This window comes from Sarcophilus harrisii, chromosome 1 (genome assembly GCF_902635505.1).
Source record: "Sarcophilus harrisii chromosome 1, mSarHar1.11, whole genome shotgun sequence".
Classification (NCBI taxonomy): domain Eukaryota; kingdom Metazoa; phylum Chordata; class Mammalia; order Dasyuromorphia; family Dasyuridae; genus Sarcophilus; species Sarcophilus harrisii.
This window is the reverse complement of record NC_045426.1, coordinates 133643553-133660032: the sequence shown is the minus strand read 5'-3', so window position 1 is coordinate 133660032 and position 16480 is coordinate 133643553. Positions and strand designations below refer to the sequence as shown.

Sequence of the window (16480 nt, the reverse complement as noted above, 5' to 3'; positions counted from 1 at the left end):
TTAAAGTATAAATTAAATACAAAATAAATATACATGACCAAACTGTTATTTTGCTGTACAAAAAGAATTGGACTCTGAAATATTGTACAATTAATGCCTGTGAAGGAATCAAAAATGCAGGAGGGCAAAAATATAGGGATTGGGAATTCTATATAATGGTTCTTAATCATTTCCCAGAGTTCTTTCGTTGGGTGTAGCTGGTTCAGTTCATTACTGCTCCATTGGAACTGATTTGGTTCATCTCATTGCTAAAGATGGCCAGGTCTATCAGAATTGATCATCATAAAGTATTGTTGTTGAAGTATATAATGATCTCCTGGTCCTGCTCATTTCACTCAGCATCAGTTCATGTAAGTCTCCCCAGACCTTTCTGAAATTCTCCTGCTGGTCATTTCTTATCTAACACTAATATTCCATAATATTCATATACCACAATTTATTCAGCCATTCTCCAATTGATGGGCATCCACTCAGTTTCCAGTTTCTGGCCACTACAAAGAGGGCTGCCACAAACATTCTTGCACATGTGAGTCCCTTTTCCTTCTTTAAGATCTCTTTGGGGGATAAGCCCAGTAGAAACACTGCTGGGTCAAAGGGTATGCACAATTTGATAATTTTTTGAGCATAGTTCCAAATTGCTCTCCAGAATGGCTGGATGTATTCACAATCCCACCAACAATGTATCAGTGTCCCTGTTTTCCCACATCCCCTCCAACATTCTGCGTTATCTTTCCCTGTCATTCTAGCCAATCTGACAGGTGGTATCTCAGAGTTGTCTTAATTTGCATTTCTCTGATTAATAATGACTTGGAGTATCTTTTCATATGGCTAGAAATAGTTTCAATTATTTCGTCTGAGAATTGTCTGTTCATATCCTTTGCCATTTATCAGTTGGAGAACGGCTTGATTTCTTATAAATTAGAGTCAATTCTCCATATATTTTAGAAAAGGGCCTCATTCTTAAGAAAGAAATCTAGCCAGTAAATCCCAAGATATTTTGGGAGGGATTAGAGGTATAAAAGAAGAAAAAAGTGCTTTTAAGAGTATCTGTAAGTAACATTATGATCCCAAATCTGGATGAAGGGAGTCTTCCAACTGACCAATTCCAGGCGAGCTTTACTCACAAAAGTTATTTGTCCTTCCTTCTTGAAGAGAACCATGACCTCAGGGAGGTGATGACATGACCCCTACCTCATTTTTTCCTCCAGAACCATCTGGGTTTAGCAGCAAGATATAGATAAGGATGATTGTAGATGAATTGGGTATCTTATACCTACAGATGCTCTTAAAAGCATTTTTTTCTTTCTCTTTTGCATCTCGGAACCCTTCCAGAATACTTTGGGGCTTAGATTTCTTTCTTAAGGACCAGGCCTAAACCAAAATCAGTCTGATTCTCATTGGCCACCAATAGGTCCTTAGGCCAAGCCCATTTGGTCATTGTTTGAGTCCTGATTGACTCAGATTGAATGTAAATGTCAGTCATTTCTGCTTTGGCCAGAAAACCTGAGGACCTTCCCCTTCCAGATTCATTCATTCATTCATTCATTCATTCATTTATATATATTTTTTGACTAGATGAAAGAGGAGATTTTTTGCCTTAATTGCTACCTCGCCTAAATCACTGAATGGGTGTAACCTCAGTCAGACTGAGACCTGTTAGAATCCTAGTGTTAACTCAGTGAAATTGATACAGTGCTTATTGGTTCACATATTAGAGCAAATCCTTACAAGGTGTTAAGTCACTAATATTGATAGAAACAATGCTTGGGTTTGCACCTTTAAGAATTCACACATTAGCTCACACAATTCACAAAGTTAACTTTGTAACTTTGTGAATTCATACCTCCCATAATCCCACTCTCAGAGGAGGAATCAATCTTTTACACTGAGCATAAAAAGAGCTTCAGTCAATCAGTCAGTCAGTTTAGAAGAAGCCACAAGTTGGAGTTGAGCTAGAGCCAGAAGTCACTTTTGAAGATTGACAGAGTGAGAGTTCAGTTCAGGAGATTGAGAAGGTAATCTGCAGTTGGGCAGACCCAAGATTCAGAGAGAGGCTGAAGCTAGGAACAAGATTCTTGGAACCAAAGAAAGCTAACTGGGTTATTTTGGAAGAAATAATAAAGAACTACTTTAACACCTGGCTGCATTTGGAGTGATTATTACTCTGAACTGAAATGAAGGCTGCCTCCAGAAACCTCCCCAAGAAACCTGCTCTCACAGAGAACCATCATATAAAAAAGAAAAAAAGTATTGCTTTTCTCTTAAATTTCTAGTATAGAACATAAATATATAGTATAAATATTCAAAACACATACTCATTTTAAATGAAATCTAATTGTTTTGGTACTTCATGTTGTTAGTCTGTTATTTTCAAAATAGACATATTACAGATGTAATTTAAATGGAAACTAATTGTTTTGATACTTCATGTTATTGATTTGGTTTTAAAATATAGATAATTTATGCTGTGTCTTCTGAGCACAGAGTGAAATATAGGTTTGCTAATTATCTACTTAACATTTTCAGCATAGGGAAATAAATCAGAATTCAAATTCAAAGTATGTGTATGTATGTTTGTGTATTTATATATAAAACACAGATAGGTACAGAGTGTAGATTAAGAATGGAGAGATTGTTGCTAGTGGAATAGAAAAAATTTCCTTTTATTTTTAGTTTCTGTACATTCAAAACATTTTAAATGCTTTTAAAGCAAGTTATTGTTCAATAATTTTATGTTAGCAAGGTTAGGGAAGGCAAAGTCTGGCTGTATGTATAATTGTATAAATAAAGCAAACTCTACAGGAGAGTGCTTAGTTAAGAGTGTCTAATGCCTCATGATTGTTCTGACCTACAGGGAACACTTGCAGAGCGGATTCGTGCAGGGGGCGCTGGAGTTCCTGCCTTTTTCACCAGTACAGGGTATGGAACATTGGTACAAGAAGGAGGATCACCCATCAAATACAACAAGGATGGAAGCATTGCTATTGCTAGTCAACCAAAAGAGGTAAGAGGAGCTCTAGTCCAAAAAAACATGTATGATCCAATTTACCTTAGCTATTTCCTAGGCTGATACATAGGGTAAAAGACTTGCAACATTATATATTATTTGTAAGCATAAGAAGCAAAGTATGTATGCTAGGTAAAAAGGGAATAACTTATTAGAAACTTGGTGAAATTTCTAGCTAAAACAAATATCAAGTGTTAATTTTTATGTTTTCATGATTTACTGGTAGCACCACTGACTGACTTTCCAATGATCTCTGTTCTAAGAGAGACAGAAAAAATATTTAATAGGGAAGCTGCTGACAGAAATTTGAATTTAAAGGGTCGTAAGACTTGGATTTAAATCTCAGCTCTTTCATCTCCAGGCTTTGTTGTTTTGGACAAGACACTTTAATACTCTGACTCAGTTTTCTCAGTTATAAAATAGAATTTATATTGTAGCACTCACTTCACAGTGATGTGAGCAAGTTAGAACATATGGAAAGCTGTGTAAATGCCAACTATTATTATTTAGAAACTAGGATATATTAAAATGAAATAGAATGTTCCTAACCTTTTCCAACATGCCAATTTTAATGAAGTCAATTTTGTTAATTAATAAGTATTTATTACTTGCCTACTTTATGATGATACTTTATTGATGCTGAACAGGTTCATGTTAGGATATGGATAAATGATTATGTTTATATTTGGGGAGTAGAAGAGAAAGACATTGTAATAATTAATAAGCATTTATCAAGTGTTTACCATGAACCATTTGAGATATATTAATTGCAAGATATTTTGTTGTTTATTTGTGTCTGACTCTCCATGACTTTATTTGAGGTTTTCTTGGCAAAGATACAATAGTGTTTTATCATTTCCTTCTCCAGCTCATTTTACTGATGAGGAAACTGAGGCCGATAGGGTGAAGGGACTTGCTTAGGCTCACCAAGCTCATGAAGATGTATCTTCCTGACTCTAGGTGGGGTATTCTATCCACTGTGCCACCCAGCGGCAAGGGCCACAAGGACCAAAAAAGAGCCCTCAAGGAACTTCCATATCTTAGGAAAAATATGTGCAAATAATAACAATAATAATAGCTAGCTTTCATGTAGTACTTTAAGGTTTGCAAAGAACTATGGTCATCTCATTTTATCATAAATATACACATAAATATATTTAATTATGCTACCATATATTAAATATATATTAAATATTATATATTTATATGTATGTGTATATAGTCCTTTGTAAACCGTAAGCCCCAAGAGAGCATGTAAAATAATAGCTCTTGAAAATGGAAACATCTGGATTCAAATGCCATTTTAGACATTTACTAGCTGTGTGATCCTAGACAAATCATTTAACCTCAATTCCCTCAGTTTCCTTAAGTATAAAATCAGGTTATGATAGGCCCTACCTTAAAGGTTGTTGGGAGGATCAAATGAGATCATATTTGTAAAATGAATAGTACATTGTCTGGCACATGGTAGGTGCTTTATAAGTGCTTGTTCACTTCCTTTTCCTTCTCATTTGAAAATTCAGAAAGTTGGTTTCAGCCTCTAGGGGCCTTTCTAACTGTAAACCTGTATTCTTATGACCATAAAAAATTTACAAATGTGTATTTATTTAAGATAAACAGGATTATTTGTTTAAATTTATATCAAGGTTCTCCATTTCTGTTATGTTTCCCTTTCTTTAAATTTTTGAGAATCTGCAGAGAGAAAATTGATGGTTGATTTATAGGTTTAGATTCAACCACATCTCCTGTATCTTCTTTATCCAGATGTCCTTTTCCTTTGATTTCTTGTTCCTCTCTTGTTCATGAGGATTTCCATTCTCATCCTCAAAAGTAGAGGGATTGAAAAAAAAGAGAACCAAGTGATCAGATCTGTACTGTGTAATTGAACCTTAACCCTTACTGTTATCCAGGAGCCCCTTTCCCCTGGTCCTGTTTCAGGCCTCCCTTTCCTCAACCCTACTGGTGAAGCAACAGAAACCACAAAATAGGCTGAGATCAGGAGAGGTAGTCAGAGGAGTTTGGGATATGGAGAGTCTAGGGTTTTACTGGAAACTAGGAGAGCTGGACTAAAAAGAGAAGTACCATAGACTGATTCTATAAACATTATATTTCAGTGAATACAAAAGACTACTTTGCAGACATCTGAGAAGTCCTTTGTTACTTTTATTTCTTTTCCTTTCATTGTTTTCAATAGAGATTTTTCTCTCCATCCTCTAAAGCTCAACAACCTGACTAAAAAGCCAACTCTTAGGAGACTTAAAAAAAAATCAGTGAACAAACATTAATTTTATTTATGAGTGTATACCCACACATGCACACACACTCCCTCACTCCCTCTGTACTGAGCTTAGAAGATACAGGCAAAGCTGAAAGACAAGAACCCATTCTCAGAGGGCTTGGAGTTCTGTCCTTGCTTCAAGAATGGGGGATTCTATAGTGGGCCAAGGAAGAAGAGAAATTCTGGTTTGAATCCAGAACTAGAAAAGGAAGCCAGTGGTCCTATCCCTATATCCCTTGGAAGAAAAATAATAAGGCATGTGTCTGGTGGTTTCTAGCAGAAGATTCTGGGCTCTCCCAGAAGTCGTAGTTGGAAGAGGAAAGAAAGACTCTTGATATACCAACATACTTTTCTTCCAAACTGTTTAACCAGAGGAATCATCTTGTCCTTCCCTCCCTCCCTTCCTCCTTCCCTCCCTCCCTCCCTTCCTTTCCTCCCTCCCTCCCTCCCTTCCTTTCCTCCCTCCCTCCCTCCCTTCCTTCCTCCTTCCCTCCCTCCCTCCCTTCCTTCCTTCCTTCTCTCCCTGCCTTCTTTCTTGCCTTCCTGCCTTCCCTCCTTCTTACACAGTCCTCCCTTCCTGACAATCTTAATCCTATCCCAGTCAAGCCGCCTTTGTCCCTTATTCTTACGTCCACCCTCTGTCTCTTTGGTGATTGCAGGAGCCCCTACCAAATTGGGGAAGCTTGAACTCATTTCCCCACAGAAATGGCATTATCATGGATAGCTTCTTTAAAGAATGCCATTTCTATGGCCTCAGTTTACTTTTATTTAACATGGGGTAAACTCAGCACTTAGCCCAGTATTGTTGTGAGACCTATATGACTTAACATATAAAAATTCCTTGCAAGACCAAGGGGAGACAATGGAAAGAGTGCTCATCCTTGTAGTCAGGGGGAGCTGAGTTCAAATCTAGTTTTAGACATTTACTAAGTCTTACCCTAGGCATAGACAAATCATTTCACCTCTGTTTGCCTCAGTTTCCTCATCTATAAAATGGGGATCATAATACCACCTCCCTCCTGGGATTTTTATGAGGATTAAGTGAGATAATAATCATAAAACATTTATTTAGCACAGTGTCTGGTATGTAGTAAATGCTACATGAATATTAGTTTCTATTATTTTTATTATCATGTGAATGCTGTTATTATTTTAGGTGTGGGACTGTTATGAGGGAAACTTAAATCATTTTTTGCAACATTGCTTCAGTAGGAAAAGATTTTGCAATGGAGTTGAGGAAGAAATTCTGGATCAGGACTAAGGGGACCTGAATTCTAAAACTTGGCAAATCTCTCAATGCCTCTAGTAATAAAAAACTTAAAATATCAATAATAGCCACCATTTGTACATCACTTACAATGTGCCAGGCACTATGCAAAATGGTTTACAATTATCTCACTTGATTTTCATAACAACTCTGGGAGGTAGATATTATTATTATCCCCATTTTATAGATGAAGAAATTGAAGTAAACAAATGTTCCATAGCTTTACCAGGGTAACAGATTTAGTAAGTGTCTGGGAAAAGATTTAAATTCAGGTCTTCTTGGTATGCTATCCCCTCTCCCATCTAGCTTCCTCAATATTCATATTACTCATCTGTAAAATGAGAGGTTTCATAATAATAACAGCTAGTATTTCTATAGTACTTTACGATTTGCAAAACAAACACTTTACGTGTAAGGTGATCTTTAAGGTCCCCTCTAACCTTAAATCTATACAGTTGGGAAAAAAGTTCCAAACAGCTGTGGACTATGGAAATATAATCTTTATTTGGGGTCTTTTATGATGATCTCTCATCTTCTAAGTATTTCAGAGCCCAAGAAGGATTTGTTATTTGTCATAGAGTAGTTCTCTTCTGTTCTGAACTTTCCGAATGGTTTCCAGCAGAAAAGGCTATTTTTATGAACCCTGCCATGCAGGAAATTAAGTTGGTCCAGTTTAGTTCTCAAAAAGTATTCTGAACTCTGTCCACTAGGTGGTAGAGTTGGAATAAGAATAGACCCTTGCTGGGAAAGCAGTTTTGTTCCTTTAAATAATAAAGCAAGAAGATGGAGTCAGGGAGTTCAAGGCATGAATGATATTTGGTTTTCATGTCTCAGAACTACACCATGAAAGCCAGAGGAGCCTTGTAACTCTAAGTAAGCTTTTAAAATAGATTTCCTTAAAAATAACTAGCAGAAAGCAATTAGATGTTATATGAATTAGGGCAAACCTGATGACTAGCATGCATGTATTTTATTTCTTGCAGGTGAGGGAGTTTAATGGCCATCATTATGTTATGGAGAAAGCCATTACAGGTGATTTTGCCCTGGTAAAAGCCTGGAAAGCAGATCGTTCAGGAAACATCATTTTCAGGTAATATATGTGAACAGTTGTGGTGGTGGTAATGATGATGATGATGATGATGATATGTTTTGGAAGATATTTCTATCATGTACATTTTGATTAGAAATCAAATTCAGATATTTTACTGTGTGGACTTTTTAAAATTGTGAGGGAACTTAGTTCAATTTTCAAATGACTTAATTATCAACTTGTGCATCTAGGTGGTGCATTGGATGGAATACTGGACCTAGAGTCAGGAAGATTTATTTATTCTTTTGAGTTCAAATCAAAGGCATTTATAGCTGTGTGATCCTGGGCAAGTCACTTAGCCCTTTTTGCCTCAGTTTCCTCATCTGTAAAATAATCTAGAGAAGGAAATGGCAAACTACTCCAGGCAAAGACTACTAGTCTTTGACTAGTAAACCCCAAATAGAGTCATGGAGAATTGAACTGAAAATGATTGAACTACAACAAAAGTTATCAACTAGGTTCTTGTAGAGAGTTCAATAGATAGAAAGCTGGCCTTCAAAATCAGAGATCTGTGTTTGAATCATTCTTCTAACATACTGACTGTGTGACTCTGAAAGAAAGTCATTTTATCTCAATGTTCTGGACAATTCTTTCACTGAGTTCTAGAGGAGAAACCAACTTGTATTGGTAGAAGTTTACTCATCTGGGAATTTCCTGTACTTATCAAATCACATTCTAATTTCTATCTTTACACTGATTTTTTAATACATAGTATTTGAACTTCAACAAAAGAAAATAAAATTATTATCTGTTCTCAAAATATATTTAAGACTTCAAGAATCTGTGATTTTGTCTGTTCATATTCTTTTTGCTGCTGTTAATCACAAATTAATTATGCTTTCACATATGGCCATTTTTAATTTCTATGACCTTCAGATTGATGACTGTGGCCAGCCTGGTAATGAATCTCATTAAATTTGCCCATCTGGCCTTTAGGTAGTAAAAAGGCTTGTGGTCCTCTCATTGGTCCTGTACTCAGAAAAATCACAGAGTTGTATCAAAGGTTATCTAGTCAAATCCATCTCTGAACAGAACTCACTATTGCAATATAGCTGGAAAAATGCTCATTCGGTCTTTACTAATAGACTATGACTAGTAAAGAGGATTCTAGTTGAGGCAATCCATTCTACTCAGCAAAACTTTTTTTTTTTAAGTAAAACTCTTAATAGTTAGGAACTATTGCCCTACTTTGAGCTTAAATTAGTTCTGTCCTTTTGAATCAAGCAGAACAACACTAATCCTTTTGTGTGACAATTTTCCATATATTTGAAGATAGTTACCATGACCAGTCCCTCCTCTCCTGGTTTTCTCTTCTATAAGCTAGACATTCCTCTCCCTTTCTTCTGATTATCATATCACATGGTTTTAAGTGCCTTCAAAACTCACTCTTTGCATGCTCTCTGGTTGAAAAATGTCCTTTCTGGGGGCAGCTAGGTGGTGCAGTAATAGAGCACCAGCTCTGAAGTCAGGAGGACCTGAGTTCAAATTTGACCTCAGACACTTAATCCTGGGCAAATCACTTAACCTCAATTGCCTCAGCAAATTAAAAAAAAGAAGAAGAAAAATGTCCTTTCCTAAATTTAATTCTTAGAAACTAGAATATGTATGGTTTCATCAAGAACTAGTATTATCTCTTTTTCTGAACTGCATCTTTCTTAATAGAGTCTAATATCATTAGCTTATTTGGCTTTTGGGCCATGAAAAACAGTAGAATCTTTTCATGTTTTAAATGTGCCTCTGCCATCTTATAGTTATGAAATTTATTTTTGAAGTTTATTTTTCAAATCTAACCACAGGACCTTACATTTTTCTCTGTTATACTTCATCTTTTTTAATTTAGTTGCTTGTTTTAGCCTACTGAAATCATCTTTGATCACAATCTTGTAGCCAAACTTTTTAGCTATCTATCCTAAGTTTGCGTCATGGTCAGATTTGATAAATATGCCATCTGTGATTTCAAGTCATTGATAAGAATGTTTTAACAGGTAAGGGCCAACATAGATCCCTGGAACACTAAAATCTTCCAGGTTGATATCTACACGTTAATGAATATTCTGTGGTGCTAGCCATGCAATCCATTTTCAATCCAAATAATTGTGTTTGTCTTCTAGCTCATTACTCTCTTATTTATCCAGAAGGAAAACACTAGTGATTGCCAAGTGCTTTGTTAGATATCCTGTGTCTACAGAATTCTTTCAAAAACCTTTTCACAAAAAGGAAATAAAATTAATCTGCTGTGATCTGTTCTTGGTGAAGTTATGCTGATTCTTAAGAATCACTTCTTTCCTTTGTAAATGATTATCATCTCTCTCTCAGTTGCTCAAAAGCCAGTTCTTTATGGACTCCACTATTTTGTTCCTTCTTTCTTTTCATTAAAATCACTCTTTTGAGAGTTTTTTATTATTTGACTACAAATCTTCTCTTTTCTTAACATTTTAAATATACCTATGGGCAACTATATGATGCATTGGATAAAGTACCAGGACTGAAGATAAGATGGCTCAACTTCTTGAATTCAAATTGGCCTCAGACACTTATTAGCTGTGACCCTGGGCATGTCACTTGACCCTTTTTGTTTTAGTTTCCTCATCTGTAAAATGAACTGGAGAAGGAACTGCAACTGCTCCAATATCTTTGTCAAAATAATCCAGAAATAAAAAAGGGTCACAAAGATTCAGACACAACTCCAAAAGCTACTGAACAATAAATGATCTTGTCAATTTGAGTTGTTTTCCATGTTAGAGATTGTAATTTATCTATTCCTTCTTATTCTATATCCGTTTCTTCTGGTAAATTTTTTCTCTTTCCACGGTCCTTAAGTAGGTGACTCTTTTCTTTAACATTACAGGAGTACAATATACAATTGTCTGTATCTTATCCCTTGTTTTAGCCACATGGTCAGCCCAACTTCTTTTCTGGTCATAAATCTGTTTGATGTTCTTTGTCTTCTTTTTTTAATGCAATTAATTGTTGGTCATGTGCTGAAGCCTATTTGTTGTCCAGCCTAGTAGGGTTTTATAGAAGCCCTAAATATGCTTTACTTCTTTTCTCTCCTAATTTTTTCCTCTTCCATTTTCTTTACTGACCACTCTTTGTCCCTCTGTCTCTTGTCCATTGGTGACTGCCTTTATGAAATCACCTTTTCCAGAAAGTACCAGCTACCCTTCACTTGTTCCTCTACACCCATCTCCAGAATCTCCACATCAAAGCTTTGCATGTACGCCCTTTTCTCTCACTGTGTTTCATGATAAAAAGCAACTCTACAATTTTTCCTGGATAAGATGTCACTCTTTGGGGATCACAGTGTCCCTCCCTTACCAGTTCCCTAATTAGCTGTTCTCCCGTATTAGCATATTAAGCATTTTAAGGATATGAAATGTCTATATTTGTTTCTCCATTGCTTAGTGTTTGTAGACAAATTTAGCTTTGCGTAATGGAAGAGGGATTAAGATCATAAATTTAGACTTAGGAGGTTAAGTGATTTGCCTTGTTATGTAGGAAGTAAATCCTATGGCAGGATTCCCTAGATTAGTAGATTTCACCTTTTTTTTCTTCTTTTTCTTAGTTATGATTCTTTTAATCAGCCTTGTGAAGTATAAAGACCCCTTCTGAGAAAAATGTTACAAACAAAGTAAAATATTATAAAGGAAATTATAGAAATTAAAAGTTTTAAATACATACATACAGATAGATGGATACATATAGAGATATAGATATCTTAGCTATTCATAGACCCATGGTTTAGAATCCCTCTTATAGATGATGAGGTCCTCTATGTGCCTTTGATTATAGATGACTCTATTGATTACATCAAGCCCTAAACTTTTTTTGTTGTTATTGTTGTTGAGGCAGTTGGGGTTAAGTGACTTGCTCAGGGTCACACAGCTAGAAAATGTTAAGTGTCTGATTTGAACTTGAGTCCTCCTGACTTCAGGGCTGGTGCTCTACCCACTGCACCATTTAGCTGCCCCAAGCCCTAAACCTTTAAAATTGAAATCCATAATCAATGTAAAGACTTTGGCTTAACTATCCACTATAAATAAAAAAAATGGATGAAGAATACTACTTGCCTCTACTATGGTCTTCAGTTAGATGAATATTCCATAGAGCTATTTCATTTGTACATATACCTTGGACATTGTCAATGTGCAAATGAACTGGACCCAAATTTGAATCGAAGGAAGAAAAAAAAGGTTAGATTACCATTGGACAGTTGTTCAGTACTTTGAATGATTCCAACCTTTTGGCAACAAAAGCCTGCTTCCTTCCATTCTTCTTGTGATGCTGTGTGGCTGTTCATCCTGCAACATCACAATCTTTGGGGGATCAGAATTATAAATTACCCAAAGGACATTGGAAAGAGGCTTGCTTTCTTCTCATACAATTGTAAATGTGCTGCTTTTATTGGATGCAAACCCCAGCCTTACAAAACACCCAGACTCCCTACATACAGGTTTGGTAAGCAGAGGATTAAAGCACATTCTCAAAGAAGACCTGTAATATATCCTTTTTAATTTCTAAAATGTAAAAAAGAGAATAGGGATTATGTGGTGTTAATTTTATGTTTGATCTCTTAAATTAAGATATTTTTGAAGTATATCTAATTTTAGTATTACAGATGTTTTAAATATATCCTATCTTATTTTGTTCCTTGGCATATTGTGGGCCTACAATATATAATATTTTTTAAAAAATAAAAATATAAAAGATTGTATTTTTAATGTAATTTGCCAGTTAGATAATTTTCTTAATACAATTCTGATCTCTTTCATAAAGATGGTTGTAGTCTGTGGAGGGGCTACCTACACCATTGAAATCATGCCTACGCCATTGAAATTGTGAATCTTTTGAAGCACTGAAATTTTTCTTTGTATAAAAATTCTGTTACCATGCTTCATTTCTGAGCACTGCATAGGCAGCTATAATGCAAACATTAAATGATGATAATTGCCCACCAAGACCATTTTAATTCTAATAATATTTCACTCCATTGGTAGCTTGGATTTGGTGTGGAATGTCATTAAAGCTTTTGATTCCTGGTGACAAAGGGAACTGGCTTACTAAGAAAATTACATCTAGGGTGTGCTTTAAAAATATTTTATTGATACTTTTTTTTCTTTTACATACCTGATTCTTCCCAGTACCCACTTAGCCCTTCCCCAAGTTGGATCTCCCCTTGAAACAGAAAAACAATTGAGTATGTGAGATATATTTGGTTAATATTTAAGTCTGTATAAGATCATAGATTTAGAATTGGAAGAGATGTTAGATGCCATGTAGTCTAGTCCCTTTATATTACAGATGAGAAAACCAAGACCTAGAGAACTTAAGTAACTTGGCTAGAATTAGTAAGTGTCTAAAGTAGGCATGAATCCAGGTCCTCTTACCCTAGGTCCAACCTTAAAACTCACTAAACCCTACTCTCTCTCATATGGGTCAGATCATGAGAAATCTGAAAGTTCATGTTCTCTGGCTTTAAAATTTTTCATAATTTCTCTTCTATTAGAGGTCAGATATGAAAGTGGTGTGAAGTAACACTCTCCAAAACTACTAATCTGCTGTGTTTTATAGTCTCCTTACAAACACCAGATGGAGAAATACTGACACCAGAAAACACCATCAGCAAGCATTCATTAAATGCTTACTATGGGCTAGGCGCCTCTGCTAAACATTAGAGATACAAAGAAAAGCTAAATAAGACCTCTTTTCCTGATGGTTTTGTTCCTAAAAGCTAAAACAGTATAATTAAGGCACTTATTTAACAAGAGTTATAGAACAGATATATAATGTAGATATGGAAAACTTTCTTCTTTTTAATATATTGATATATTCATTTAGAATTATGGGAGAAAAACATGAACAGCTCATTTGAATTTGTTCCAGGAAAGGCATTTATTTAGTTTGTGCCTGAACCCTCTTGTAGGAATTTAATATTGAAAAATTATTGCTAAAATAAGCTTGGAACCCCATTGAAAATGTTTTATAGTTCAGCAGTTTCTTCAGGATTCATACTATTAAAAGATTCATTAGAAAATGTTTCCCACAGCGATAGATCTTTATGGATGACTCAGAAATCACCAAATGATGTTTTGGTAATTTCAGTAACATATTTCTGTTGGATAGAAGATGGAATTACTGCATTTTCCCATATGGAGACTTACTATTTTATATTTCTAAATATAATAATGTGAGCAAGTTGCTCAGTGAAATGTTTAACTATTGAAAAAAAGTCATATCCCATTAAAAGGTTTGAGGAGGCTATTTTCAAAAAATGTTTATGATTCATTAACATCCAGTTTATCTTAATGCTCATTAGAATAGGTATGATGAATAACTCCTTTTGTTGTGCATTGAAGACATTCTAACTAAGACATATGAAAGGGGCCAGTTTTTTTTTTCCCCAAAAAGCTCTTTGTATTTCATATAAGAAGAAATGTCTATTTTATTTATCACTCTTTTTGAATAGTGTGACAGATTCATAGAATTTTGTAGGTAGTAGGAACAACCACTTACTGTCTTTGTCTTCTCTCCCTCTCTCCACTCTCTTTTCCCACCTCCCCAGGAAAACTGCAAGGAATTTCAACTTGCCAATGTGTAAAGCTGCAGATATCACAGTGGTAGAGGTAAGAGAAGGAAAGGGTGATGATTTTTTTAAGTCACTGCTTATATTTCAATATGATCATATCTGTATAACTTTAATCCTGCTTTTATTACTAAAGAAAACTATATTATAATGTAGAATTTTTGTTTTTTTTTTTTGTCTATAGAAATGCGTATGTATAGACTTCTATTCAGAATGGTACACATTATTATGTTTTATTTTAACAGTCAAAAATGAGATTTTTTCTATATCAACTTTGGAACATTTTTTGTTTTGTTGTGTGTTAAGAGATATGTTGACAAACCCAGTGCCTGCAAGGCCAGAGTTGGTCAGTCATGATAGTGAAACCAGGTCATAGGAAAAGTTGTCAAAGAAACGGGAGTATTTTGCTTAGAGAATAGAAGAATTTTTGGGGGGAGAAGAGTAGTGATATCATGGTTCACTTTAAATATGTAAAGTTTTGTCTTGAAAAAGAGGGAGCTGATTTATTTTTGTATATATGAAATAAAAGCTATAGGAAAACAAATTTCAACCTGAAACAAGGAAAACTTTCCTAATAATTGTAACATTGGAATTAGCTGTTTTTTTGTTTTTGTTTTTGTTTTTGTTTTTTAAGGTGGAGAATGAAGTTTTCTAGTATTTGATAGATTTCTGGATTTCAGCTTGTAAGAGATTTTGCAATGGGATAAAAGGACTGGTAAAGGATTTATTAAGATGATCTCAAATCAATTCCTGATTAATACTGAATACTATTGACTGAAATTAGGGGAATTGGGTTAGACAATATGATTTAGTTGAGAGAGAATTTGGCAATCAGGAGAAACCAAAATTATTCTAATAAGCTAAGATTTAATGGTACGAATGTTAATCTTGATTTTGGTTTCAAAAACTCCACATACAAGAAGGGGGAGAGAATGGTTAGAAATAAAGTAAATCACTTTTTCAATGTATAAGTAGATTTTATGAAATAGGCATTAATGATCTAGTTGTGCAGCACTCGTATTGAAAATTGACTGTTGTATTATGTTGATATATTATGGTACCATTATATATTAAGAAATTAATTAAGCTAGATGAATTAAGTTTAGTTTTACTTTGAGTCAAAGGGGGAATTTTCTGGGAAAATAACTAGTCTCCTAACCTAGTTTCTGTATTTTCCTTCTTGGATAATTTCATTAAATTAAAAAAAATGACCAGTAGTAATTGGAAGTCTGACTGCTGGAAAGGGAGTTGTACCAGAGTCTAGTTCATGATAAAAATGATTCGATTCTTATCTGCCATTGTTGTATTGTTTTGTCCTTTGTTTTGTAAGGGAACCATGGCATCAGGAAGATGATGCCATAACCTGCAAGTGAATTGGCTTTAAGTGAGGGAGGGCTGAAGTAAGGTCACCTACCCTACTTTCCTTTCCAGAACCATCTGGGTCCAGTGGCCAGATATTGATCTAGATGACTAGAGATGACCTGGGATGCTTTCAATCTTTGTAACTGAGAGTAAGCTCCTTAAGTTCTATGAAAATCAATTATCATCATCCATGGGGTATTTGGATAGCATGGTGGATAGAAAGCTGGGTCTGGAGTCAGGAAGACTCAGCTTTGTGAATTCAAATGTAACCTCAGTTACTTACTAGCTATGTGAGTCTGGCAAGACACTTAACCTTGCCTCAGTTTCCCCATCTATAAAATAAGCTGGAGAAGGAAATGGCAAAGGCTCCAATATCTTTGTCAAGAAAACCCCAAAAGGAATTATGAAGAATCAGACACTACTGAAAAAATGATTGAACAACAATAATCTTCATCTATAGGATGAGATAGTTGGATTTAATGATTTTTAAAGTTCTTTTTAGCTCTAGCTCTAGATCCTTTGGTCCTTTATAAACTTGCTCTATTTTCAATACCACTCCCATTTGGGATGGCACCCTTAGATCAGTGGGGATATTCCATGGACAGATTCACAGAATTATATATTTTATATAAATAGACATTGTAGAGACATAACAGATTTGAAATTGAGTGAGATCCCTAGGTCAGGGGACTTCTACCAAGAAGTTTGACTTTCTTGATCTTACATTTCATTTTTGAATAATATTTTCTGATTCAGGAGGCTTGCCTCCAGAGGATCAGGAGCTATTTCTTCCTCTGACATTTACCTATAATCTTGCCTACATCTCTACTGTTTATTTCATGATTCTGTTTCCCAAGCCTTGCCTCATCCTGCCTTTGTTAGCCCTTAAGTGA

At 35.2% G+C, this 16480-nt stretch overlaps 1 protein-coding gene across 1 annotated transcript in view; it reads left to right on the top strand.

Moving 5' to 3' along the window:
• OXCT1 (3-oxoacid CoA-transferase 1) overlaps nucleotides 1–16480 on the top strand; it is a 180542-nt gene that overhangs the window by 29167 nt on the left and 134895 nt on the right. Inside the window, exons 5-7 of the mRNA XM_031964557.1 lie at nucleotides 2855–3004; nucleotides 7536–7642; nucleotides 14205–14265. Of these exons, the coding sequence (XP_031820417.1) occupies nucleotides 2855–3004; nucleotides 7536–7642; nucleotides 14205–14265 (318 nt within the window). The remainder of the gene's footprint in view (nucleotides 1–2854; nucleotides 3005–7535; nucleotides 7643–14204; nucleotides 14266–16480) is intronic.